We start from the raw sequence: 25341 nt of genomic DNA on the forward strand, positions 1-25341 counted from the left end.
CAATTTGCTCTTTGCGAACGGGCCTCTCAGGACTAGGGTTGACCTTTGATGAAGCTCATTTGCTGCCACCAATACACCAGAAGCGAATTACCAGCGGCCCCTCGCAAGCCCTAGAACGCTGGCGCAGATGCTTCTAGTCTTGGAATGCGCAATCTGCGTTCCGGACTCTTCATCCCTACCCTACCCCTCCGCTGATTGCCTCGACATCTAAAAGTGTCTTTGTGAGTCGGACCACCTGGACTTAGCCCCTGGTCATACTTCTCTGACGAACATCAGCATATTAACAAGTCATTCACCCTGGCTACCGTCGGTGTCAGAGTCTCCCCTCTCTCCCAGTATCCCAGGTCACCTCCAAATCCTGGCTATTACCAGCAGTCCTGGTCTGCTCAGACCAGCCCGCACAGCACTCTAGATCCTCAGGATTGGCGGAGGGAGGGTAGCGGAGGAGTGCCGCAGGAGGATCACCCATGGTCGCGACTGGGGCACCAGCCGCACGAGGAGGCTCATAGGTACATGTCACAAACTTCACCAACAGACCGGGCATCGAATACCTCTTTCGCTCTCCCAGGGACGCAGATTGCTGCATCTCAGGCCGCAGGTCCCAATGCAGACTCCTCCAGGCCAAGCACTGCGAGTGTTGCCAGGACCGAAGCATTCGGCAGCTATGAAAGCAGTGTTTACGGGAGGCAAGGAGCAGACATCAATCCTGGATTCGAGTCTCGTAGGCCATCAGCCGACTCAAGCGTCCAGACCCCTTCTCGAGCCTTTGGTGTGCACAGTATCTTGAACCCTCAGACGGAGCCTGAAGGGCCGCCTTTGGTGCCCGCAACGAGCAGTCAGTCGCATTTAAGCATCCTCCAAGGACCGTCTGAAGTATCACCTCGTGTTCGAAAACGCACGGATCCTCGATCACCGCCGCAGGACCAATCTCAGCCGGGTAGTACACGTGTTGGAAGGCGTGTGCTCACGCCAAAATCTCCGGCAGTCCGTGCGGCGAGTCTGGGAGCCAGGAGAAACCCTACGTTTCACTCCACCATACAGCCCCTCCAACCGTTTTCCGGGTCGACAGGCCGAACATACACGGCTGAACCAGGACCGTACAGAACTTCGGAAATCCCACCACTTCCTTCTTTGGCGATAGCAACAGGTCCGAATTTGCCAAATATAGCGCCCTTTGAATCTGGCAACCAAGCCCGCTCTGCGCCTGCGCCTGGAAACTCCCCGCGTGGTCTAGAATCTACGATCACGCACACAGCTGATCGAGCTTTCTCAGGCCAGTCAACGTACCCTAGGATCGAACAACCTTCGCCGATATTTCGCTATGGCCCTGGCCAGCAGCTCTCTCAGCCCTCGCCTGTTCGCAGAGGGTTTCAACCGAGCGGGCCTGGCGGATACGCTCTCGAAAATCATCTACATGGCCCTCACGAAGGCTACCAGCCTGGACAGACCTCTATGAATCTGACTCTGGATACGGATCAAGGGCCGTTGGTTCTCCCGGTGGAATTGGACCTACAACAAGCATCGAGAGTGGCAGACGAGAAGAGAAAACGCAATGCCGGTGCATCGGCTCGATTCCGGGCTCGGCGGAAGGAGAAGGAGAAGGAGGCTTCCCAGACCATTTCAGGGTTGCAGGAAGAACTCAGGGACTTGATCGAGGAGCGAGATTTCTACCTCTCAGAACGAGACCACTTCCGCGAAATCGCTGCAAGACACGTGGCCAACCCGCAACTCCTACAGCGTCCTCCGTCACCGCGACAGCGGCGAATGGCGGTGGCAGCGGCAGGTCCAGCACCGACCAGCGGCGCCAGCTCTGAGCCGCAGTTCAGCTCGGAAGATTCGTACCGCGAATATCATGAGAGGGAGTCTTCTATCAGCCAGCGCCGTCGGACAGGAGACTATCAGCCCATCTTCGTCGGGGCCCAGACTCAATCGCCGTCTCAGCCGCCGTACACTGGGTTTCCACCGCAGCCCCCCGTGCCTCTACCTCAACTCCCCGCGACGACGAATGGTGCCTATGCGCCTCCACGATCCTTGCCGCCGGGACCACCGGCTCCTTCCCTTACAAGATCGCAGTCATATGATCCTTTCCGTCGAGGAGATCACTATGAGCGCACATGGCCTTCAGGTCGGTAACGACAACGGTGTAAATAAATACTGCCGCCTGAGATCTTCTTTTTATTTTTTTGTTTTCCAACACTATTCGACATGACTATAACCTAGAGAGACGACTATGAGGGCAACCTCAGATGCAGCATCCTATACACATTTGTATGATGATGGGACATGATTATGAATGAACCGATGATCAGAAGAAAAAAACGGATGCTCAACTGTCGTCACAGGGATGCATTTCAAACACACACCTTATCTCGAATGCCATCCCGAGATATCGATGATTTTGAGAGGGAAAGACAACAACCGCGAGACCAACTAATACCTTTTTTTTCTATTTGTTTTTTTTTCAGCATTTTGCATGTGCAAGATACCCCCGGACCATATTTTCTCTTTTCTCGACTAATACTTCTTCTGTTATTATTCTTTTGGTGGAAGGTGGTGCGGTTCTTGGGGTGGTGGTGGGTGGGAGCTACAAGACAGAAGAAAAGACTAGGAAAGGAGCGCATGCGATTTCGCGTGCACAAGGGCACTGTAGCAAAAGATACACACAAAACACTATTATTAGGGACAACGGAGTCGGGCGGCGCCTGAGGGTGGTGGGTGGGCAACCTGGCTGGAGGTTTTGGGATTTTGTAGAATGGCATATGTGTATCCACGAGAGATGACCCAGCGGCATCAAATGTATTGGACCCTCTATTCCGTACCACGGAGTATACCCTACTAGATACAAGTACAATCTTGATGGGTATGCGAGTTCGAGGTCATCGTTGGCGGCTGCTGGCAAAGACTTGTTTGATGGAGGGTTCCATCATACTCGTAAGAGTACTTTACTGTACGGAGTCTCGTAAGTCCTCTGCAGAGGTCTTGTCTTTGGTCATTCCATGAAAGAACAAGCGAGATGATCCACGATCTTTTGGCGCCAACAACTGCTTCGATGCTTATTTAGAGAGAGACAGAGAAGACAAAAAAAAGGGTCTAAATTGGCGAAGCGAGGCGGACTACGAGGTAACTATCGTAGGTAGGTACCTTTGTGGTACCTCTCCGTACAATAGGTACCTAGTTGATGGGGCGAAAACATTTTATTTATTGTTTACAATTATTTTCCCAGTAGAACTTTATCCACTCACTTGTGTAGCCTCGGTGTCCGCCCCGGGGGGGGGGGGGGGGGGGGGGGGGGCACATACTCGTGGAGAGTGTAAGAACCAAGTGGATCGTGTGTCTTGTCCAAAAGGAAGAAGAAGAAAAAGGAAAAGGCAACCCAGGTTCGATACAAAAAGACCAACAAGAAATGAAAAAATCCATACCTATGTACTCGGTAATTTTTGAAATGATTTGCTAGGTTGGCGGTTTTTTAATGCCTGAAAGAGATAATTTGTGGACAATTTTACTCCGAACTACGGAGTACCTCTGGTACAAATACAATAATATTGTACATAAGTAAGGAGTACCCTCTAGGTACGGAGTACCTAACCTAAAACTATAGTTCCGAGGTGAATTGGGGCCAACGATGACCTGTCGAATGGGGCTTGTAGATGGCTCCGGATAGAAAAATCATGGACCTTGCCTTTGGACTGTGGATGACGATGGAGATGACTTTTAGTAGAAACCCAAAGGACACAGGAAGCGAGACAACTGTTTTACTTCACCCTGTCCCTGTTTGCCCACCTGGCACTTGCTCATCCATCACCATTCTGTAACCACTTGTTGTTGTGCCGCATCTCTTCTTTAAGTAGCTTCAAGCCACCAAGTATTTTCTTCCTGGTGAACGTGGCATTCGTTTTCTTTCTTTCTTTCCTTCTAATGCTGGACCCCCGGTGGTGGTACTGTAGCGGCGGCAGCTCGAGCGCCCCCCTCCATCCCCCCCCGAGGATCCATATGCATGATGGGGGGGTTACTAATAAGTAAGACGGGTACGGAGAAGTGCCACGAGGGCACGAGTGCAACGGGTTGTACTGTATGTACATGGTGTTATTCCCACCCGGCAACACAACCCGTTCCAAGGTTCCGAGGTACTGTAAGGTACAGTGCGCCACATATCGGGGATGGGGGACCATGAATTACATGTTAAGAGTGATTCTTAGGTAACTCATCCAGAATAGTCACTCAGGCACACCCTTTCTTCTGGGAGGGCCAAACTTCTGACCTGATCACAAACGGGCAAAATCCCCGAAAGTCATGAGTTACATGACAGTTGTAAGAAAAACCCGCCCCGAAAAAGAGAAACATGAAGTCACCATTGGCCGCATTGAAAATTGGGCAACAACAAAAGAAACTAAAGATCCTAGAGAGGGTTTGTCCGTCTCTCTCTCTCTCTCTGTGTGTGTGTGTGTGTCTCGCAACGAACCTTGATACGCTTGAAAGCAAGGCACTCGATGGGACATGGATGTCGGCGTGTCCGAAATTTCGTGCGATCGCATGGGCAACCGTATAGTTTACGAAGGGAAGTAGGTGGTCTAGAAAAGCCAAGGTCTAGCCAACCACTCCGTAATTGTTTAGCTACCTAGGTAGCCAAGGGTCAAGGATTTTGACGTCTGAGATGCAGGAGACAGTGTCAGATGGTCGTCGTTAGAGTCGAATACCCTATTCCGGCATGGGCCAGTTAAACGACGATGAGCATCTCACCCACCATTGGGGAAGCGATGGGCGATTCATGCATGGCTGCCCAATATATGCACGACAGCACCGGCTAATCATCAACAGCAAACTCACTACTGCACCCACTACCGTATGACGGGTACTAGTATTCGGAAGGAGGCCAAGTCCTTTGGTTAATCCGTGTGGGCATTGCATCGCATTGCATTGCATGACATGGCAACGGTAAAACCCATTCAATGGATCCCGGAATGCCAACTTGACAAATATGCCGAATCGCTTACCAGGTGGGCTGCTACGCTTGGGAGTACCCTAGTCAAGACCTTACCATCTGGCCTGATGTACAGAGTATTCAGTGTAAAGTCTGCAACGATGGACTGACTACTTACGACTTGAGTAATTGCAGTAGAGTATTTCTTCTGGCGGAGTTCGACGACTCGCAACCTGATCGAGCTGCTTATACTCCGTACTAGTACGAGAAACGTGGTTGACACGACCCACCCCTCTGGGCGCGCGGGATGAGTGTCGCACAAGGAATAGACAGATGACATGTTGCACATCCGCCCGGCCGTGACGGCTTCCTCGTGACAGCTGTCAGTGCCCAAGCGACAGGACGACGGGTCAGGAACTAGTGTAAAGGTGTGGTGGTGGACGGCATGTGTGACTTGGAAAGAAAGGGAAAGCAATTCGTGTCGAGAAGGGGATCTTCCTCGCTTCCATGCGGATTGACGGAGGATTTTCCCACCTTTGACTGACTTGTACTCCATACACCACGCTCCAAAATGCGAGATCGCTTCGTCTGTGGCCGCATCACTTATCACTTTTGTCCTTCTGTAAGTTAAGGCAGGCAGCTCGTACGGGTAGTGGCAAGTCGCGTCATCAGCAGCAATGGGTAAGCAAACTCGCTTGGTTCCATGTGACCCGGCCCCCAATCCTTTGCATTGCTTTTTCTCGGCTTTGCACCGTGTGCATGACTGGTCGCATATGTGGTTACAGTAGCAGTGAGGCGATTCCTTGGTCCTGTACGCCGTACAGGTTTTGGAGATGAGGGTTCGGTTGCAAGTTTCAACGCACTTGCATGCATGCCCGACCTGCAGGATGCAAGTCGCTAGTCCAGGCCTTTGGGCACCTACAAGGGCCAAGTAGCCACTCAGGCGAGCAGGACTGGTTGACTCGGTGCAGGGAAGTCGTTGCGGGCATCGCGCAAAACCCAGATCATCTGCCTTTGTGAAACGGAGGGCCGCTGACGCTTTTTCGCTGTCCCTCGCTTTCCAAACCCAAAAGTCGATTGGCGGGCCCTCGGGACGACACGTGGCGCCCTGCCACTGCAGGACATTTCTGTGGACGATGAATGGTTGGTTGTACAGAGAAGGTTTGGGTGGTGTTGTTCGGATAGCGATTTGGTGGTGTTTTAGTCACAATCAGGTCAAGGAGTCCGCGCACGCACGCACGCACACAACTCACACAGAAGGCAAGGATCTCCGTGACCCGGAGCATTACCTGGTAAGGATAGTCGTACAGTCCAGAGTGACATGGTCGTAAACAGCTAGCGAAAATTGTACAATCTTATTTGTTGTTATTGTCCGGATGCTCTTCTGGAGTACTGAGTAAAGAACCCTGTACCGGAACACTTGCTCGTCACTGTATTGTATGTCAATTGAGGGTCATTGCGGGCGAGGAGCCCTGGAGGGGACGGGCCTCTAATGCCCAGAATGCCCGTGTTCCAAGTCAGTGTTTGCATACTCCATAAGTAGCATAAACCACCACACATGACACAATATATCATAGCTGTCAATGTGATATATCCGGTCCCACGAGGCTCCCATGCGTGTTACTGGTATCCATTGTTGTAGCGGACGTGGCTCGATGCCAACGCCTAAGGATGGGATGATATCATTTCTGCCGCGCATGTTCCTCTAGCATTTCCACACCAAGACGGAGACGAGCGTATTTCGAGCGACTTTAGGAACAATGAAGGGGATTCTTTCACTACATACTCTGATGTTAGTCTATGCAGTCCCTACGCAAAGAGCTTTGGTTATCGAGTTGAACGTGAAATTTCCTTATCATGTTAACTACCAATGCGCAGATATGGTGAACTGTGTCGACACCTGCGTAGACCATCTTCTCATTCTTTGACTAAAGACATTTCGATCGTTGTGCTTATCGGCCAAAGTTGAGAAACAAAAGGTATGTACATATAAAGTAAGTGAAGGGAGCCATGAATACACGAGCACAAGCACGAGGCTGACGAGGCTGCCTGCACGGACACTGATTCCCCGGATTTTTGATTTTCCCGCTGCTCCAAAATTTTGCCCAGGCGCGACGCGTCTAAAACATCACCTGCGTCTCTGCCCTGCGTTTCTCACACCAATATTCACTCACTGACCACCGACCACGTCAATCTCAATATTCTCTTTTGTCGCAAATGCAACCAATTAAACCAGGGAGTTAATCAAGTCATCGTCCGATCCCCATCTTGCTCTCCGTCCAAGATCTCTATTCTCTATCCTCATCATGGCTCCCAAGAAACGCAAAGCTGCCACCGGAGGCAGTACTCCAGTGAAGAAGGTTCGTATCGGAGAAACGTCAGAAATTCCTGACATCTCGCCCGTTGGTCGCCCTAGAAGAACCTCGGTCGGTGTGCCTCAGTACAATTTTACCAAAAGCAAGTCCTCTGTCACAAAGCGACCACCGTCGAAGGCGCAGAAACTTGAAGCTGAAGTGACGCCAAAAAGACGAGGACGTCCGCCAAAGAAAAGCCCAGCAATTGCTAGCCCTGAACCTGCTACCACAAAGAACCAAGCTAGAGCTGAACCCAGAAAGAGAGGCCGCCCTGCAAAAAAATCTACCACCACCGGCACCAATGGTACTCGACATGAGCAACAGAGTGGTAAGTCTTGACGTGTCTTGACACTAAGCATGTGGTCGCCGCGAAGATGCACTAAAACTGATGTATGACCAGACTCCATTCCAGCCACGGTTCAAGTAGCAGCTCCCAAAGCATCGCGGGTGCAGAAACAAACTGCCAAGGCTGGCCGGCCTCGAGGCTCTATGCCGACAAATGAACATGAGACAGTCTCTGCCAGTGTTTCCGAGTCTGAGGTTAAATTCAATGACACTTCTGCAGTTGGAGGTGCTGTGAAAGCTACCACGGCGGAGAAGGAGGACATTCAAGACGTGGACCAAGATGTTCAGTATTGGTTAATGAAGGCTGAACCCGAATCTCGCATTGAGAAGGGTGTTGATGTCAAATTTTCCATTGATGATCTTGCAGCAAAGACAGAGCCTGAGGGATGGGATGGTAAGCCCCCAAACCACGCATTTTGAGAACACAGGACTTGAAACTAAAGACTTCAGGCGTCCGCAATCCAGCGGCGAGAAACAACATGCGAGCCATGCGCAAGGGTGACCTGGCATTTTTCTACCATTCCAACTGTCCCAACCCTGGCATCGCAGGTGTCATGCGCATCGTCGCCGAACATACCACGGACAGGTCTGCCTTTGATCCGGCTCACCCTTATTACGATCCAAAGTCTGACGAGTCTAAACCCAAGTGGGAGCTTGTGCACGTGGAGTTTGTCAAGAAGTTCGATAAGTTTATTTCTTTAAAGGATCTCAAATCCTTCGCTCAGCAGGGTGGTGTGCTGGCCAGCATGCAGATGCTCAAGCAGAGTCGGTTGAGTGTCTCGTCAGTTGCTCCTACTGAGTGGCGATTCATTCTTGGTCTAGCTGGAGAAAACCCGACCCTTGGACATATCCAGGGCGAAGCAAAGGATGGCTACGAGTCCGACGTTGATGGCGAAGGCGAGGAGACAGCTGCTGAAGGTGCTGGTGAGAAAACTGTTGACACGAGCCTCGAAGGCGATGTCAAATTCGAGCTGTCTTCTCCGGTCAACGGTACGAATGGCACCACCCATGAGCACGCTGTCACTGCAGCTGCATCTGAGACTGACTTCGAACATCCTTGAATGTGGATAATGTCAGTGCGATGGCTGACAATCAAGAGTCGCTATTATCATTCTTGAATTCGACAACATTGTCGCTGGTTTTTGGCACCACGATGAAGCCCATGTGCATGCTGAAGACATCAGCATTGAAGGGAGTTAAACTAAGGGACATCTAAACGATGGCGATTGGGGTTGATGGAACATGCAGAAACAACGAAGTGATTCACAGCAAGCTGTAGTTGCTCAGAAAGTCACAACATTCAGCTGAAGAAGATTCATCATGAAGACCAGGAATTGATAGCTGGATCAAGACCTACGCATAGAGGAGAGAATTCACACCGTGCATCTGCGGACACTGAAGTACCTAGATACATAGGCACAGAAATAATAGGTTCCCCCTCTCGCGTATACGGCTGGTGCCATCTGATCCTCCCGTTTTTGCTGCTCTATAAAGTGTATTGACATCCGGGGCCACGGTCGAGGCACTTGAGTACCTCTTTTACAGGCGAAGGGACGATGATTGATGGGTGCTTCCTTAGCCATCTACAAGTAGGCTTCCCGGGTAAACGGCAAACCAACGGCTTCGACCCCCTTTTCACGTAAAGCTCGGAGAATTTCCAAGGCTATCCAAAGCCTCCGTCTGCTCAATCGGCATGCCCCAAGCAGCGCGGCTACAGGTATGTTTGGTACTTTTTACCTGTACAATAAGCTCTCGACCATTTTAACCCCTGCCTGTTGAAGAACCTTGAGGTCGGACAATTGATGCCATGCATACAAAGTCAGTGTAGGTTGTACCCGTGCCCTCTTTATTGATCTTGATCTTTCAACCTGCTTTGGGAATGGGCTGTACACGTGGTGTTCGAATCCAATTCAGAACGGAGTAACAAAGAAGGTCTCCCCTCCAGCTTGAATGGAGCATGCTACAACACACTTACAGTATAACTTGACTCCTTTGCTTGTGGCGGCTGGTCGCCAACAGCTACCCATTTCAAGGACCGCTAGAACAGCCGGATCGATAGCTTTGCGGGCGAAGATTTGTTGGCCAGTACGACTGATGCATGGAAGCACCAGTATGGATTTCTCATCTTTACATGTCGCCTCGTCTCAATCTCCCGTCAAAGGATATGCCAAGGGTGTTGAGTGAGGAAGTGATCAATCGCGTGCCGAGGTCTTGCGTAACAAAATACGAGAACGAAGTACGAGTACGAGAAATAATATAAGGCTGAATGTCCTGGCCAAAGGCGAGATAGGAGGGGAAGCTGTCGGCGAGCACATTGAACTAGTTCGGAAAAGGGAGTTACAACCGCTCTGGTCTTATCTGCCCCTCACCATCATGGGCTGCAGGTCTCTTTTCTCTCCCCTCGTCACTTTCAGCGCTGCGTTCTTGGTAGACAGGTACAGCTTCGGGACAAGTCATACTTTGCTACACTCTTTTCCCTTATTCTGACTACTCGAAGTCTTTTCCGCTGCTTTTAACGGATCTCAGCGTCTGGCCGACTGGTCGCTCCACCTTGCGCTCATCGCCGTCACCAGTAGAGAGACAGCAACCTGCACCGAACAGGAAATTCGTTCCACTCAAGCTCGTGAAGCTCCTCGCCTGGCCTGTGTTTTGCTTCGCTTCCCCTCCTTCGATTGGACCCCTCTATTGTCGAGGTAAAAAGCTAGGCCCTGTTGCGTATTTGTGATACAATTGATTAGAGAGCGAAGATAGGCTTCTTGTTTCCTTCGGCTTCTTTTACATGTTGAACTCGTTGTTTACAAGACCTGTTCTCAGTAAGAATTCATACCGGCTTGTAGTTGTTGCCTCATCTTCTTCTCGACTACGTCTGTTCCCCTGCCAGCAACGAGCATTCTCCAACATGTCTGACCTCAAGGCCGAACTCACTGCGCCCAACGGCAGAAAGATCACTCTGCCTACCGGCCTGTTCATCAACAATGAATTCGTCAAGGCCACCTCAGGCCAGAAGGTCACCAGCATAAACCCTACGTAAGTGCTGTTAGCACGTCCGTACTCCGCCAATCAACTGACAGTTCTGCAGAGATGAGTCGGAAATCTGCTCGGTGGAAGCAGCCTCCGCCGATGATGTCGACAGGGCCGTCAAAGCCGCACGAGCTGCCTTCAACGACCCTTCGTGGCGAGAACTTCCTCCCACCGACCGCGGTGCCATAATGTACAAGTTCGCCGACTTGATTGAAGCAAACAAAGAGACCTTGGCCACTTTGGAGACATGGGACAACGGCAAACCGTACAGTGTCGCACTCAACGAGGATTTGGGTGAAGTTATCGGCACATTGAGATACTATGCTGGTTGGGCAGACAAGATCCAGGGTGAGACCATTTCGACGCACACCCAGAAGTTCGCATACACTCTTAAGCAGCCAATTGGTGTTTGCGGTCAGATCATCCCCTGGAACTACCCTCTCGCCATGGCAGCGTGGAAACTTGGTCCTGCCCTAGCATGTGGCAACACCATTGTCATGAAGCCCGCCGAACAAACCCCCCTGTCTATCCTCTATCTCGCAACCCTCATTCCTCAAGCAGGTTTCCCCAAGGGTGTCATCAACATCGTCAACGGCTACGGCCGTGAAGCTGGTAACGCCCTCGCCTCGCATCTGGACGTTGACAAGATCGCATTCACCGGCAGCACCCTCACCGGCAAGCAGATCATGAAGACTGCTAGTGTGAACATGAAAAACATCACCCTTGAGACTGGCGGAAAGTCACCGTTATTGGTCTTTGACGATGCGGACCTTGAGCAGGCCGCTAAGTGGGCACACATCGGCATCATGAGTAACATGGGTCAGATCTGCACAGCTACATCGCGCGTCATTGTCCAGGAAGGCGTTTATGATAAATTCATTGACTTGTTCAAGAAGGTCGTTCAGAGCACATCCAAGGTTGGCGATCCTTTTGCGGACGACACTTTCCAAGGCCCACAGGTCACCAAGGCGCAGTACGAGCGTGTGCTGAGCTACATTGAGGCCGGCAAGAGTGAGGGCGCGAAGCTCGCCAGCGGTGGTGTCCCCCATAAGAACGTCGGTGGCGGCAAAGGTTTCTTCATTGAGCCTACCATCTTCACAGATGTCAAGGACACCATGAAGATCTACCGTGAGGAGGTTTTCGGCCCTTTCGTTGTCATCGCTTCTTTCAAGACTGAGGAGGATGCACTTCGGATGGCGAACGACACAACTTACGGACTCGGCAGTGCCCTGTTCACGCGTGATATCGAGCGTGCGCACCGTGTTGCCAGCCGCATCGAGGCAGGCATGGTCTGGGTCAACAGCAGCAATGACTCGGACTTCCGAGTGCCATTCGGCGGTGTGAAGCAGTCTGGTATCGGAAGGGAACTGGGTGAGGCTGGCCTGGCAGCGTATAGCCAGACTAAGGCTGTTCATATCAACATGGGCTTGAAACTTTGAGTGAACCTCCCCAAATCGTGCGCGGAGTTATGAGGGAGGATGATTCGGTCACGGACGGTCAAAAATGATATATGTACTGAAATATGTGATAGCCGAGAACGAGAATGCAAATGCTCCGTAAACATCAAGAGATCCATAACTTCTCAGCACGAACGATGTAGACTTGTCTCCCGGACCTGGGTGTACGAGAGAGATGCCAATAAGAACAATGACGCTGCTTTGCATGAATATGCGGCACGTGACCAAGAATTGTGTTGCTGGCCAAAGCGGCGAGTTCGGAACTGGAGCTTGCTCTGTATCCAAAGCTCAATTTGCTCGGCCTCAACAGTATTGTTAGAGTGTCGAGTTTCATACAAACCACTCGTTATTCAGAGGCTGCAGATGGCAGTCCAGCCCGTCATGCTGCGACTAGCCAGGCCTGCCGGCGCACAACTGCGCAGGCAGTTACTCGCGCGAGGAGCTACTTCTCAGGTACGTCAAAATTTCGTGCGCACCAGAAGGCGTTTCCATCCCCCGCCACTAACATTGAGTGAAATACAGCGGAGAGCCTTCGCCGAGAAGAAAGATTCCATCTTGAGTTCGGACCCGGCATTCATGCCAGGGAGCCAGAGTGCTTCGGCTCCTCTCAAGACGGAAGTACCTCTGGGCCCTGGCGGCCCGGGAAGTCCAGCACCTCCGATCACCCCTGCGACGCCTAGCTCTTCGTCGACCATCCCCCCCGAGAACGTCCCAAAGATTCCTCCCAGCCCGGCACAGGTTCAGACGGCACCGCCCACAAGTTCCGCCACCGTGAGCCCGTCAGAACCCACTCCGCCGCCTCCGCCTTCGAAACCAGCGGCGCCGGCACCGCGACGTTTTCGACGCATCAGGGCCCTGTTCTACCTGCTCTTGCTCAGCGGTCTGACATACGGAGGAGCCGTGGTATATGCATTGCGAAACGACAACTTTCACGACTTCTTCACCGAGTACATCCCCTACGGAGAGGAGGCGGTCCTTTACTTCGAGGAACGATCGTTCCAGAAGAGGTTCCCCCATGCCAAGCACAACGTGCACCGTATCAACCGATCAGACCGGGAAAATGTTGACGGCAAGACTACGACGATCCCTCAGAGATCAGGGCTTTCGTGGAGGGCTGTTCAGGACGAACCCAAGGGCAGTGATCTGACACAAAAGGGCAAGCATAACAGCGCGACGGATGCCAACAAGGCTTCGACTCAAGCTCAGATTGACCCAGCATCCGCAAGCCCAAAAGAGAAGAAGGCGGCCGTCGAGACAGCCAAACGAGACAGCGCTGGGGAGAAGGCCACTGAGTCCACCGTCCCGAGCCCAGCTACACCGAGCCCCAAGTCAGATCCTCGGCCCCCAGCTATCCCTCCTGTCACGCAAATATCGCCTCTCACAGTGGGCAATGCCGATGAACCGGTCGTTCAAGAGCTCGTCAAGATTGTCAACGACATGATTACAGTAGTCAACTCGGATTCTCCCGACGCCGCGAATAAATATTCAGCTCCGATGACCAAAGCCAAGGAGTCGCTGGAAATGGTGGCTGCCAAGATCCACCAAGTGCGTGAGGCCGAGAGAAAAGCCGCCGAAGAACAAGTTGCACAGGCACACAAGGAATTCGAAGAGGGTGCTCAACAACTCTTGAAGCGTATTGAGACCGCACAGGCCGAGGATGAAGCTAGCTTCCGGGAGGAATTTGAGACCGAGCGAAGACGCATTGCACAATTATACGAAGAGAGGCTCAAGCATGAGGTCCAGCGCAGCACAGAGTTGACTGAACAGCGACTCAGAAATGAACTTGCCGAGCAAGCCATCGAGATGAAGCGCGACTTTGTCTCCCAAATCAAGTCTCTGGTCGAGTCTGAACGAGAGGGCCGTCTGTCCAAACTCTCGGATCTCAGCACCAACGTCGACGACTTGACTCAGCTGACCTCCAACTGGAACGGCGTCATTGATGCTAACCTGGCCACCCAGAAGCTGCAGGTTGCGGTGGACGCCGTGCGATCTGCTCTCTCTCGGTCTGCGGCGTCCGAGGCTCGCCCCAAGGCGTTTGTGCGCGAGATGGCCGCACTCAAGCTCGCGGCCGAGGGTGACCCGATTGTCGACGCAGCGATCGCCTCGATCAACCCGGCCGCGTACCAGAAGGGTATCCCCAGCCAGCCACAACTGATTGACCGTTTCCGACGCGTGGCCAACGAGGTGCGCAAGGCGAGTTTGCTCCCCGAAGACGCGGGCGTCGCGTCCCACGCGGCCAGCTTCGTCCTGTCCAAGGTCATGTTCAAGAAGCACGGACAGCCCACCGGTTCGGACGTCGAGAGCATCCTGACCCGGACCGAGACTCTGTTGGAGGAAGGAGACCTCGACGCCGCCGCCCGGGAGATGAACTCTCTGCAGGGCTGGGCCAAGGTGTTGAGCAAGGATTGGTTGGGTGACGTTCGCAAGGTCCTCGAGGTTAGACAGGCTTTGGACGTCATTGAGACCGAGGCTAGATTGCAGTGCTTACGGGTTGAGTAGAGAAAAAAACGGGTTGAAAACACACAATGACAAAAAAGCATGCAGAAAAATAAGAGAGATAGTTGGTGTTTGTTCTTGAAATGATCTGCACCACGCTGTGTTAGAGGGAGAGAAAAAGTGAGAAGAACATTCTTCTCGCATGATGTGTATAAACTGTATGTAACCGTGATTATTAAATAAAAGGATCAAGTCAGGTCGCTTTTTCAATCCTCTGATTCTGCAAAAATGGCAAAAACTTAACTAGGATTTATCTCCCATAGGAGCCTAGTTAAGAAAATCCCAGTCGTGTAAGGATTTTTTTCCCCCAGATGCCTCCCAACTCGGGACCAGTGAAGGTCTTAAACCGATCTATGGTACTCGCTCTGGAATCTCCCCTGTCGCAGCGCTTCCAACTTTTTCTAACCCTCTCCAGGGACGCTTGTTCCTCCTATGTTGTCCTCCCACTTAGTTGTCGTTGCCCCCAATTTGCCCCAGAATTAATATCCCACTGTTGTGTCGTGCCCTCGAGTTGAACCCCCTCGACCGATTGTCGGTTGTTGTTTTGACTGACCCCAGAGAATCCGTCCTCGTTGAAATCCAAGTCGTGAAATTAATTGTTGAATTATTAATTGTTTGACTGAACCGCGATTCGAACCCCGTGTCCATCTCGCCTAGAAAGGAAGCCGCCGACCAACATCGCCATGGGGGCCTTGACCTGAGCTCCTTCCTAGGGGTCTTGGTGTGTTGAGGGTAAAATTCACTCTTCACAATGATATCCTTTGGTTATTTTTTTCATTCAGTGAATGTTGCCTCGTCATATACCTCGCTCTATTTGCTTCCTTTTGAAACACAAGGACGAGGACTATGCAGTCTTCAACCATCTATCAGATCAGACGCACCAGTTGTCTTGGTTTGGATAGGATGGGTGAGTAATGATGGTCCATGCATGATTCAGACGCATCTGTCCGGTCCTTCTTTTGGGATTTCTAGTCCAGGTCGATGATTTCCTCAACAGGGACTCTGAAAGGGTGGTGTTTGTCCCGACAACGCTCATATCGGAGGATGAGTCGTCTCTTCTCGAGGTCAAAGACTAGTCGAACACCACTCAGTCTCGCCCAGTCGGGGACGTCGGAGGCGGACGTGGGCTGGTGGTCGAGACGTCCCTCTTCGAGCTGCATGATGCGTTGAGCGACTCGGGCGTAGAGGACGCCGTCGTACATGCCTTCGTGCCGGGGGTAGGTGTAGAGAAGAGAGATGGCGCGGCGGCGCACCATGGGGTCTCGACTGCGTTTGGCGATGTCATAGATGGGGGAGACGATGCTGGTGTCCAATGTGAATACGGGGCGGGATTTGGGGGTCGTTGAGGGTTCCATCAGTGTAGGTGGGGTAGACATCGGTGACGAACACGAAAGAAGCGGACTATCAGTGGTGGTGGTAGTAGTGGTGGTGAAGGTGGATGTAGGACTGGAGGAATGTGGACCAGTGTCGGCTTCGACAGCCAAAACCGATTCCGCAAGGTCGAGCATCTGTTCAAATATAGGGGTGCTATGGTCCCAGTGCATTTGAGAATCGATCTCGAGATCTTCGAGGGTCTGTCGAGAGACCATGTCGACTAGTGTGTCGTTCAAAAGACGGTACATCTGTAGTATCTTTAACGCACATTGCTCCTTTTGGGACACAGGTGGCGCGGAGGTCTGGCCCCCGGTACTTGTACTTGTACTCGTACTAAGTCGTATCGTCACTTCAAGAGATTCGGACCACTTTAAAAACCCGGCTACCCAGAAGTCTGGACGTGTATAATCTTGCTGCTGTTTGTGGTTGTCGTACAGGGGTTCCGCATCAATATCGTATGGAGCAGCCACTTGGCTCTCTCGCGCACTGGCGGCAGTGTATATGTGCCAATACATCTCCCACACATCTCTCGCTTCGGTGGCAGAGGCAAAAGCACTTGGTATGGTCGGGAGAGGGCGGTAGGATATACTGCTGCGGCTTCCCTGGGCATCCCAAGCATCATACCCGATGGTCTATTCCCGGTGAGGGTTTAACAAAGTCAGCCCTTGTGAAGAAAACTGATAATGATTGCCATAATAATGTTGCAAGTCCATGACGGGGGACAAATTTCAGGGATCGAAACGTACTGCAATAATCTGTGATTCAAGCCTGATTAATTGTCCTTCAAACACATCGTGGAGGTTTGATTGTCGACTTCCTCGTGCCATGGTTTTCTTCAGGTGGTCTAACATTCCAAATGTACGCTTCAGTAGGGCTGTGCATGATGCGTAGTGACCACGAATGATCTATCCCGTACATTTTTCTTTTAGTTTGTCTCTTGCAAAAGCACTGGTATGTGGACAAGGGGGATTTTGATGGAGATGTAGGCTGATGTTCAATCTCACCTCTATACAAATGAATATCAAACAAGGTACCATGGCTCGTTCGTCGAGATTGCAGGGGAAATCGGAGCCGCCAAGTCGATCCAAATGGCGTCGTATCGCAAGGTTATACTGTCTCAGAGCCAACTGGTCAGAGGCCGTCTGGTCGTCATCATGTTCGCGAGACCTTCTAGCAAAGGCTTCATGCAAGGTGGAAAAGGCAACCAATGCATGTCGAACGGCGATATCCTCCTGGGCGGCTTGAAGTACTAGCATGTCCCAGAGCTCACAGTCATGAAACCCAGAGAGTTGAAACCGAGTCTGCTCATGGAAAAACTGGAACGCTCGGAATTCGTGGGCGGACACATTGACGAAATGTGATGGCCGGGCACTAAGAACCTGGCCGGTGGCTTTTGGGTCGTCTTCGCTTGAATAGCCATCGCACTTCCGGCCTGTTGATGTGCATTTGTCACAGGCGGGTTTGTTTTCGTCACATTTGACCCGTCGGACTGTGGAATTAGCGACCTGGTTAGCCGATGCTGGTGTATGTGGTATGCTTGAGCCGGAACGTACTTCTGGATCGAAAGTCAGCCACTGGTTCATCGAATTACATCCATCTCAACATGCCTGCATGTTATGCATCCTGACTTCGTCTTTGGCGCATATACGCGCTTGCGACTACCTTGTTTCACCCTCGTCATATAGAGCCGACCGTTCTGTGGGTGCAAGATATGGAATCCCCAAGGACTGGCGTGCTTGGCTTCACGTGGAAAGTACACCTGCTAGGTCAATATCTGAATGGACAGCCACTCCCAGTGTTGTTGCGAGTGTGAAATCTCCATTGTGCCCAACGTTGACGACACCACCACGAAAGAATTCGCTGCGTACACTTCGTCAGACGACGAGAGGATCAACATTCTCAGGCATGCCGCTAGTGACCAACTATTCCGAATCCGCCTCGACCAAACGAACGGGCCAATCAAAGCAGAGGCCTTGGCATGCAAGACCTGGACCTCAGAAGCCTTGTCTTTCTACTTGGAATAAAGGCATCAAAACAAGTAGATGTGGCAGATTACGAGGCATGAATAGATAGTGATCACACAGAGGCAAAAATCATGGCATAATGAAGAATTCCAGAGAGGTGAATCTTCTCTCAAGATTTCTCGGATTTCATTGACTTAGTTCGGATTGCTGACGGAGGGATGCGTTTGGTACGCCGTCGCCAGCTTTATCCAACAAGACTAACCAGCAACTGGTGATAAGGCTGAACGCCATCGTCCACCATGGTCGGGCCTGGAACCCATTGCAACCTTCATATCATCGCGTATCGCCGTCGCAGTTGCAACATAATTGCTGCTGTTTGTACCCAATCTGATATCGACTCGTGAAAATGCTCAGGTCCAACACTTCTCGGATTGGCACAAGCTTTCAAAGACCGTCAAGCAGATCGAAAGGTATCGGATTTTTGGTAATGTGCCACTCTGATGGATTTCTCCGAGTAGCGACCTTTTGTCCTTGCACGCATTTTGGTGATCATGCATCAAAACCCCGAGTTTCTTATCTTCCTCCAAACCCTGGCGGTGGAAATCCTCTACCTTGAGGTGGAGGTCCTCCTTGGAAGCCGGGTGGTGGCTGGAAACCAGCTGGAGGGCCACCAGGAGGACCACCAAAACCGGGTGGCGGGCCTCCAAAGCCAGGCGGGGGACCACCAGGAGCACCTGGACCTCCTCTTCCTCCAAATCCTGGCGGTGGCGCTCCTCCTGGGAAACCTCCTGGAGGGAATCCAAATCCTCCTGGCGGCGGTGGACCGCCAATACCCGCAGCTGGACCACCCAAGCCTACTGGCAGGCCTCGCCCTGCCGGCTTCGATATTCCTGCTCCTGCTTGCAGAGCTGTTGCAGTACCACCTGGTGCAGACTGGCCCAGTCGTGCCGATGGGTCGGACGGGGGAGGACCTTCGACGCTACAGCTGACGATATTCGTTCCACGGAGAATAACCAATCCAAGTGTGCGCTTCTCTTCCGCTTCGACCGCCGCCGCCGCCGCTGCAGAGCCAGGAGCCGGAGGGGCACCGGATCGGTTTTGCTTGCGTTTGACCTTGCGGAATTCCTCAGTGTCGGCGAGAACCAGGTTCATGTGTTTGTCGAACGCTAGCATTTGGCCAGTCATCTGTCTTCCATCCTTCATCGTAACGCGCATGCGATAGTTGATGAGATTTTGCTGAAATGTTTGTTAGCACACAATATGTATGACACGCAGCTAAAAGACATACCATTTTTCCCTGCTTGTTCGCCATGATTGCAAGAGCGGCGCACGAATGCGGCGTGACTTTGAGTTGATAGTTTTGTTTTGATCAAAAAATATGTATGCTTGCGCAGTACAGAGCCGCAGCCCGACTACGTCTGCCAGACGATGGCTGCAACACTTTCTGAAGATGGAAGTGAAACAGGCTCGAACTGACGATTCTTGCCTTGTAGCGCTGGATGGTTGTTTCTGGTTTGAGGCCTTGTTCAATCGCAGGAATGTCGCGAATGGTCAAAAAAGCTGCAGCGACGGAGCCAACCCCAATTGAGACTAGTGCGGACATATATCTTGGCACCACGCCAAGCCAGATTCATTGCGCACGCTGATTTTTCGTGTCAATCGCAGGACCACCACCTCGACTTTTGATATCCAAACACCCATCGAAAACCCAAAGAACTCTGTCGCACTCGTTAAACCCACCATCTCTACATACACGATGGCGGAAGGCAACGACAAGAGCTCAAACCCCATGCGGGAGTTGCGCATCGACAAGCTCGTCCTGAACATTTCAGTCGGCGAGTCTGGCGATCGTCTCACCCGTGCAGCAAAGGTGTTGGAACAACTGTCTGGTCAAACTCCTGTCTACAGTACGCTCTATCTTGTTTCCTTTCTCTCACACACACACATACACCCTCACAGACCCATGGTGTAGTTATTTTCTCGAGTGGTTCGGTTTTCTCGCTAACGCAAGTTTTTTTTCCTTTTCCAACAGGCAAGGCTCGCTACACCGTCCGATCCTTCGGTATCCGTCGTAACGAAAAGATCGCCGTGCACGTCACGGTCCGAGGACCCAAGGCCGAGGAGATCCTCGAGCGAGGCCTCAAGGTCAAGGAATACGAACTCCGCCGCAAGAACTTCAGCGAGACCGGCAACTTTGGTTTCGGCATCTCGGAACACATCGACTTGGGTATCAAGTACGACCCCGCCATCGGTATCTACGGTATGGACTTCTACTGCTGCATGTCGCGACCCGGTGCGAGAGTCGCCAGACGGCGACGTGCGAAGGCGAAGGTCGGCCGAAGCCACAAGGTCGGCAAGGACGACACTGTCAAATGGTTCAAGACTCGATTCGAGGGTATCGTGCGATAGATGAATCCCCGCCGGGCACCGTCGAGGAGGGGAGATGGAGAAAAAAAATGAGCCGTTGATCACCGCCGTTTTTGAAGCATCAAGATCGACTTGCCCACCGAGGAGAAAGAAGATGATGGTTCAAGTCGATGGAGAGAGAACTGGAGGCATAGGTCCGCCGCCGCGTTGTGGTCCAGACTTTCACGAACCCAAAAAAGGCACATGCCCGCCAAATTAGGTCTGGCCCTGGGAATGGGAAGATCAAGAATAGCTTTCTACCTGCAACAGATCATGTGCATGCATATCCTAAATCCGCAATGACAAAAAAAGGCACCAAGACAATCTCTTCATATATGCTTTCTGTTATGGTTAACTGTAAATCTGATCTTTTACGTTTTGCTTGATACACTAAAATTATCATCTCATTTGCCGATCCATATGTGTTGTAAAATGTTCAACAATATTTTCCGTCCAACGCCATGCTTGATGCAAATATATCCAATCATGTAGTCATGCTCGTGTCACTTCACAGTTTTGTGTCAATCGCCGTTCCCTTCTAGATTGTCCTGAGCGCATATTCGTTTCTGCTCATGTTGGTCGAATCTCTTCTGGAGACCGTTCAGCCGAGGTGACGCCTGGTGACACTGGCGTATTCGGCTCTGTAGCTCCTGAGACACTAATGCTGGGCAAGTTGAGCTGTGGTAGCCTGGGAGCGTTGCTAGGGACTCTGGTCGGCTCTCCAGCTCTTGCGGCTCTTGCGGCAGCATTACTGGCTGCCCTTGCTACGGCAGCCTCATAAGAAGGAGCATCACCCCACTCCAGCACCTCATAATCTGGAGGGAGATGAGCTGGGTCAGACTCTGTCGCCGGGATCCGCGATTCTCCAATGTCATCCGAGCCGGTACTCTCGTCTGGTGTAAACCTGTTTGCTGTTGGCGAAGAATTTGTGGTACCACTCTGGCGTTCATCGCTCTGGGAGCTTCGACGTCTGGCACCATCGCCTGCAACCGTAGACCCTGGCGTAGGCTGACCGTCAACTTCTGATCCGGCGGTTGTGACGCTAACATCGCTGATCGAGCGGTCTCGTGTGTGTGGTCGAGACATGGTCGTCATCGAAGTAGCATCCGAATACAATCGAGGTCGACCACCCGCCTCGCCCATCGGCGCCGCTCCGTTCAATAGTCCACCTCGTTCTGATTCATTGCTATTGGCACGGAGTCTAGTACCATCATGCCGTACTTCGCCCAGGGAGCCGTATGCCACACTAGATACTCTTCGATCACGGCCGCGTGACTGATGTTCTGCAATCAATGTTGCAGCGGAGACGCTGACGCCTCCATTTAGAGTGGTTGCACTGTCGTTGGCTCGCTGGCGAGATTCGAGTCGTAGTTCTTCTAGTCGGGCCGTGTCACCTCGCTCCCGAGCCTCTCTTCTTTCGCGCCTGCGCTCCTCTCGCTCAGCTTGTTCACGGCGTCGGGCTACCCGGATCTGGTACAGAGATTCCATTTGATCTTCACGACGTGTCTCTTCTTCATCCGCAGTTTCCGGGAACTCGACGACTGTGTCCATACCGGCCCTTTCGCCTTCCCTTCCGATGACTTGTTCGGTATCTTTAGGTGTGCGGGAGTACGCAGGTAGAGTAATGACGCTTCTGACACTGGTATTGCGATCGACGCCTGCGCCCGAGCCAGAGCCGCTGATATTGTTACCGGTGTATGCAGTATTGGTGGAGGACAGGTCTCGATTTCGAACGGCCGAGTATTTCCCTCCAGGTTGCCATGTCTGCCACTTTCTCTTCAGAAACTGGGTAGGTATATAACGAGGACTTTTGCCTTGTTGCTTCCACTTCCGCAGGAAAGAGTAGAGCAATATTGAGAGCGTAATGACCCCGACTATTGCTACTATAATCTGATATTGTAAGAATGGTGTGCTTCATGCAAATAAGAAGAACCTACTCCTATTGTGATAGCACTCCCGCTGATGCCTCCGCCTCCTCCTCCACTGCCGCCGCCGCCGTCTCCGCCTCCAGGCGGTCCAGATTGTCGGGAGTATAAGTGACTCTCATCATGTCTTTCCAGGAGCGATCGAACGGGCAAAACGGTCATTTTGGAATTTAATATTGTGAGAGTTGAGGGAGCGGAAAGCTGTCGATCTCGCTATCGGGCCATTCGCTTGAGATGGATCTGCAGCCGCCGGACGCAAAGTGGACGAAGAGAAGAGTGTATTGAAGCAAGGTGATTGATGAAGTGCAAGAGTGAAACTCATATGTTAATATCAGCCTGACATGAAGATGGCTGACATGAACACGAATAATACGGGAAGTCAAATGAGCCTTGGTTGTAAGCTTGCAGAACGGTGGTGGCTGTGGTTTGCCTCATAAATCCTGGAGTCGCTATTTAACCGCGAGAGGCACAAGGCACGTCAGCGCCAGTCGATCTCGTACTAACCAAGTTGACATCGAATGCATGGGTCCGAAATGCTCGTGCTAAAGAAACCTGAGACACGCGGCTGCGGTCAAACAGGGTCTTGGTCGACTCGACTCATCTCGACGATCGCGTAATCTAGTTTCTTTGGGTTTAGCAAACCACCTTGCATGGTGTAGTTGAGATGTGATCGAGAGGTTGAGATTTTGTGTCTTCGACCAGATCCCAACCCTGTGGCTGTGCAAGTGTGTCCCCTCAAAACTGCAACAATACTGCCTATTGTATCAACAGAGAACAGTACAAAGATCTACTCATACTTGTTCTGTGATTTCCTCTATTGTTTTGAACAATTTCAGACTTCCATAGTGACCTCTGAATAGTTTCGCCCCACGCTTATCACAGAGCGTCAGCACGACTGCTATAAGTGCGTTATGCTAGCAAAGAAAGCAAATGCATGCTCGCGAATCAAGCAGGCCAACCTCAGGTGCGAAAATGGCTGGCTTCTTCTACAGAGTTCAACTTCCATTGCACGAGCCATTGCATCGAAGGGAAGTGAACGAGTAACTCGTAGAATTTCAGGGCCAGTACGAATACGAGTAGGCGGCGCGTAGGCGTCAAACAGCCTTGCCGCTTTAATTAAACCACCCCCGGAACATCTTCGGCTCCTGGTTTGTTTACCTTGGACGAGGCTCGTAAACACCAAGCACCAGATTCGACGTTTTGTTCTCAATCTCCAACATTCATTAGTCCTTTCAACATCATACGGGCGACATAGTAGACAACATGCCTTCGCGTTTTGATCAAGGTACAGCAGGTACCGGCTATAGCAGCATTCATTCCGCCGATGCCTTCGTTGGCGACTACCAAGTATATTGTCCTCCTCGTGCGTGCTATTCTTCTACTCACACTAAATCCAGGTCATGTACACGCCCGGCAATTCACCACCAAGCCAACGACCCCAGAAAAAAGCGACTCGCTTTAGTAGAGCAGTCTCCTCGAAATCACAACACAGCCAGTCCATCATGCTACCAACCAACATCCCCAACACATCTCAAATCCTCGCGGACAACGGCTCCCTACCGAACGTTCAGATCCACTACACGGTTCCGGCCGATGAAAAACAGATTGTCGCTTCTCTGCGTACCCTCCAGCGTGACTTGAACGAAGCTATGAATACGATCAACATCTTGACCCGCGAACGTGACGAAGCCCTCCTCGAGCTTAGGATGCTCCAAGCTACGTCCAAAAAGTCCACAATGCCAGCTAGCAAGAACAAAGCGTCTGCACGCGTAGATGAAGAACTCTTCGACCTCAGTCGCTCTCTCGAGTCTCCTAAGAGGTCTCCAGCAAGACGCGCATCTACCAAAAGCGTTGCTGCAGAGCCGCAACAAGACCAAGCTGCAAGAACAACTGACTCGAACGACGCACGAGTTTTGTCCCCCGTCGGCGTCAACCGCCCAGCCTCACCCGTCTCCGAAAGACGAATCGCATCGCGATTTGGGGACAAATACAAGAAACCCGCCCTCAACGACACCGAGAACAGCATGATGGAAGACCCGACCGCAGCATCTAATACGTCTCGTCGTCGCCGCCGGGTCTCCCTAGACGAGAACATGACGTCTGCATACATAATCCCCGACATTACCGTCAGTCAACCGATCAAGGCAAAATCACAAGCCCGACCCAATGTCTCAAAGGAAGCCCAAAGCGTGTTACACAGCCACGACCCAGAACATATTGAGCACTGCGCGGTCTGCCAACGTCTGACCAGCACCACCAAGAAGACAACAAAACAAGTCACCCATGCTGTCCCGTCAAAGAACGACCGTGTCGTGTCGCAAACAAGGGCCCGGGTTCAGCCCATTCAGGCTGGAGACGACGATGATTCCGAGCTCGACCTGGAGGGAGGCATTGGCCTTAAAAACTCCAAGAAGGATTTCACGGCGCAAGTTACCCAGCTCATGAAGAACGTGATGCTCGAAGAACCTACTCTACGACCGAAGCTCAACCCTCATCATGCCCTTGCTAACGTCAAAAAACTTCTCACGGACCAATTCCTCGAAGCCAAGCGCAAACACGCCGCTGCATGGCAGAAGTACGATGCGATCGAGGCGCCCCTACACAGCAAGAGACACGCAGCTGCAGGCGAGGAAATGTTGTATTGGTCGACAAAGATGGAGCAATGCCGTGTGAATCTGGATCAGTTGCGGGATGTCGAGGAGGGCATGAGGACCGAGGGAAGCCAAAGTGAGATGTGATCGTATTGTTTTCATGAATGATAGTTGACCTACCGGGGATTGGCGTTTACGGAAAAAGCGTTTTGGGCAGAGCTGATGGACTTGTTGGACTAGACTCCAAGTCAATGATGTATGCATCTGTTCGTTTCTTTTCGCGAGACTTAAAGGAAGCACGTACTTGTTTTGTCATTGAATTCATGTGCTGATGTTGACAATTGATTCGGCCTGAAAACTCCTAGACCATCATTGAAATCAAGTCCCAAGTTGTAATACCCGGGTACTGTACCAGGATACCTACTAGATACCTTGACGTTTTTTCCGCTGGACATTACTTTGGTGGACACAAGAGCATTGAAATACCTGG

General features: G+C 51.7%; 9 protein-coding genes across 9 annotated transcripts; 6 read left to right on the plus strand and 3 right to left on the minus strand.

Annotated features, from left to right (window-relative positions):
* Positions 1–417: 417 nt before the first annotated feature.
* PV06_05933 (uncharacterized protein) lies at positions 418–2558 on the plus strand. The gene has a single exon (XM_016406986.1). The coding sequence runs from the start codon at positions 514–516 to the stop codon at positions 2131–2133; it is 1620 nt and encodes a 539-aa protein (XP_016262590.1). The 5' UTR covers positions 418–513; the 3' UTR covers positions 2134–2558.
* Positions 2559–7085: 4527 nt separating this feature from the next.
* Positions 7086–9055, plus strand: PV06_05934 (uncharacterized protein). Its single transcript, XM_016406987.1, has 3 exons — positions 7086–7600; positions 7673–8011; positions 8068–9055. Exons 1-3 carry the CDS (start codon positions 7225–7227, stop codon positions 8676–8678), a joined length of 1326 nt encoding a protein of 441 aa, XP_016262591.1. The 5' UTR covers positions 7086–7224; the 3' UTR covers positions 8679–9055.
* Positions 9056–10024: 969 nt separating this feature from the next.
* Positions 10025–12195, plus strand: PV06_05935 (uncharacterized protein). The gene is made up of 2 exons (XM_016406988.1): positions 10025–10644; positions 10697–12195. The coding sequence occupies exons 1-2, from the start codon at positions 10397–10399 to the stop codon at positions 12075–12077; spliced, it is 1629 nt and encodes a 542-aa protein (XP_016262592.1). The 5' UTR covers positions 10025–10396; the 3' UTR covers positions 12078–12195.
* A 213-nt stretch (positions 12196–12408) lies between these two features.
* Positions 12409–14802, plus strand: PV06_05936 (uncharacterized protein). The gene is made up of 2 exons (XM_016406989.1): positions 12409–12548; positions 12618–14802. Exons 1-2 carry the CDS (start codon positions 12459–12461, stop codon positions 14592–14594), a joined length of 2067 nt encoding a protein of 688 aa, XP_016262593.1. The 5' UTR covers positions 12409–12458; the 3' UTR covers positions 14595–14802.
* A 757-nt stretch (positions 14803–15559) lies between these two features.
* On the minus strand, positions 15560–17548 carry PV06_05937 (uncharacterized protein; the record flags this gene model as incomplete). Its single annotated transcript, XM_016406990.1, has 2 exons — positions 15560–16597; positions 17000–17548. The coding sequence occupies 2 exons, from the start codon at positions 17546–17548 to the stop codon at positions 15560–15562; spliced, it is 1587 nt and encodes a 528-aa protein (XP_016262594.1).
* A 515-nt stretch (positions 17549–18063) lies between these two features.
* Positions 18064–19441, minus strand: PV06_05938 (uncharacterized protein). Its single transcript, XM_016406991.1, has 2 exons — positions 19218–19441; positions 18064–19165 (listed from the first exon to the last, which is right to left on the minus strand). The coding sequence occupies exons 1-2, from the start codon at positions 19239–19241 to the stop codon at positions 18503–18505; spliced, it is 687 nt and encodes a 228-aa protein (XP_016262595.1). The 5' UTR covers positions 19242–19441; the 3' UTR covers positions 18064–18502.
* Positions 19442–19597: 156 nt separating this feature from the next.
* On the plus strand, positions 19598–20701 carry PV06_05939 (60S ribosomal protein L11). Its single transcript, XM_016406992.1, has 2 exons — positions 19598–19836; positions 19962–20701. Exons 1-2 carry the CDS (start codon positions 19686–19688, stop codon positions 20336–20338), a joined length of 528 nt encoding a protein of 175 aa, XP_016262596.1. The 5' UTR covers positions 19598–19685; the 3' UTR covers positions 20339–20701.
* Positions 20653–22714, minus strand: PV06_05940 (uncharacterized protein). Its single transcript, XM_016406993.1, has 2 exons — positions 22273–22714; positions 20653–22225 (listed from the first exon to the last, which is right to left on the minus strand). Exons 1-2 carry the CDS (start codon positions 22420–22422, stop codon positions 20906–20908), a joined length of 1470 nt encoding a protein of 489 aa, XP_016262597.1. The 5' UTR covers positions 22423–22714; the 3' UTR covers positions 20653–20905.
* A 761-nt stretch (positions 22715–23475) lies between these two features.
* Positions 23476–25213, plus strand: PV06_05941 (uncharacterized protein). Its single transcript, XM_016406994.1, has 2 exons — positions 23476–23607; positions 23658–25213. The coding sequence occupies exons 1-2, from the start codon at positions 23524–23526 to the stop codon at positions 24996–24998; spliced, it is 1425 nt and encodes a 474-aa protein (XP_016262598.1). The 5' UTR covers positions 23476–23523; the 3' UTR covers positions 24999–25213.
* The last annotated feature ends 128 nt before the right edge of the window (positions 25214–25341 follow it).

Source organism: Exophiala oligosperma, assembly GCF_000835515.1.
Source record: "Exophiala oligosperma strain CBS 72588 unplaced genomic scaffold supercont1.5, whole genome shotgun sequence".
NCBI classification, from domain to species: Eukaryota; Fungi; Ascomycota; class Eurotiomycetes; order Chaetothyriales; family Herpotrichiellaceae; genus Exophiala; species Exophiala oligosperma.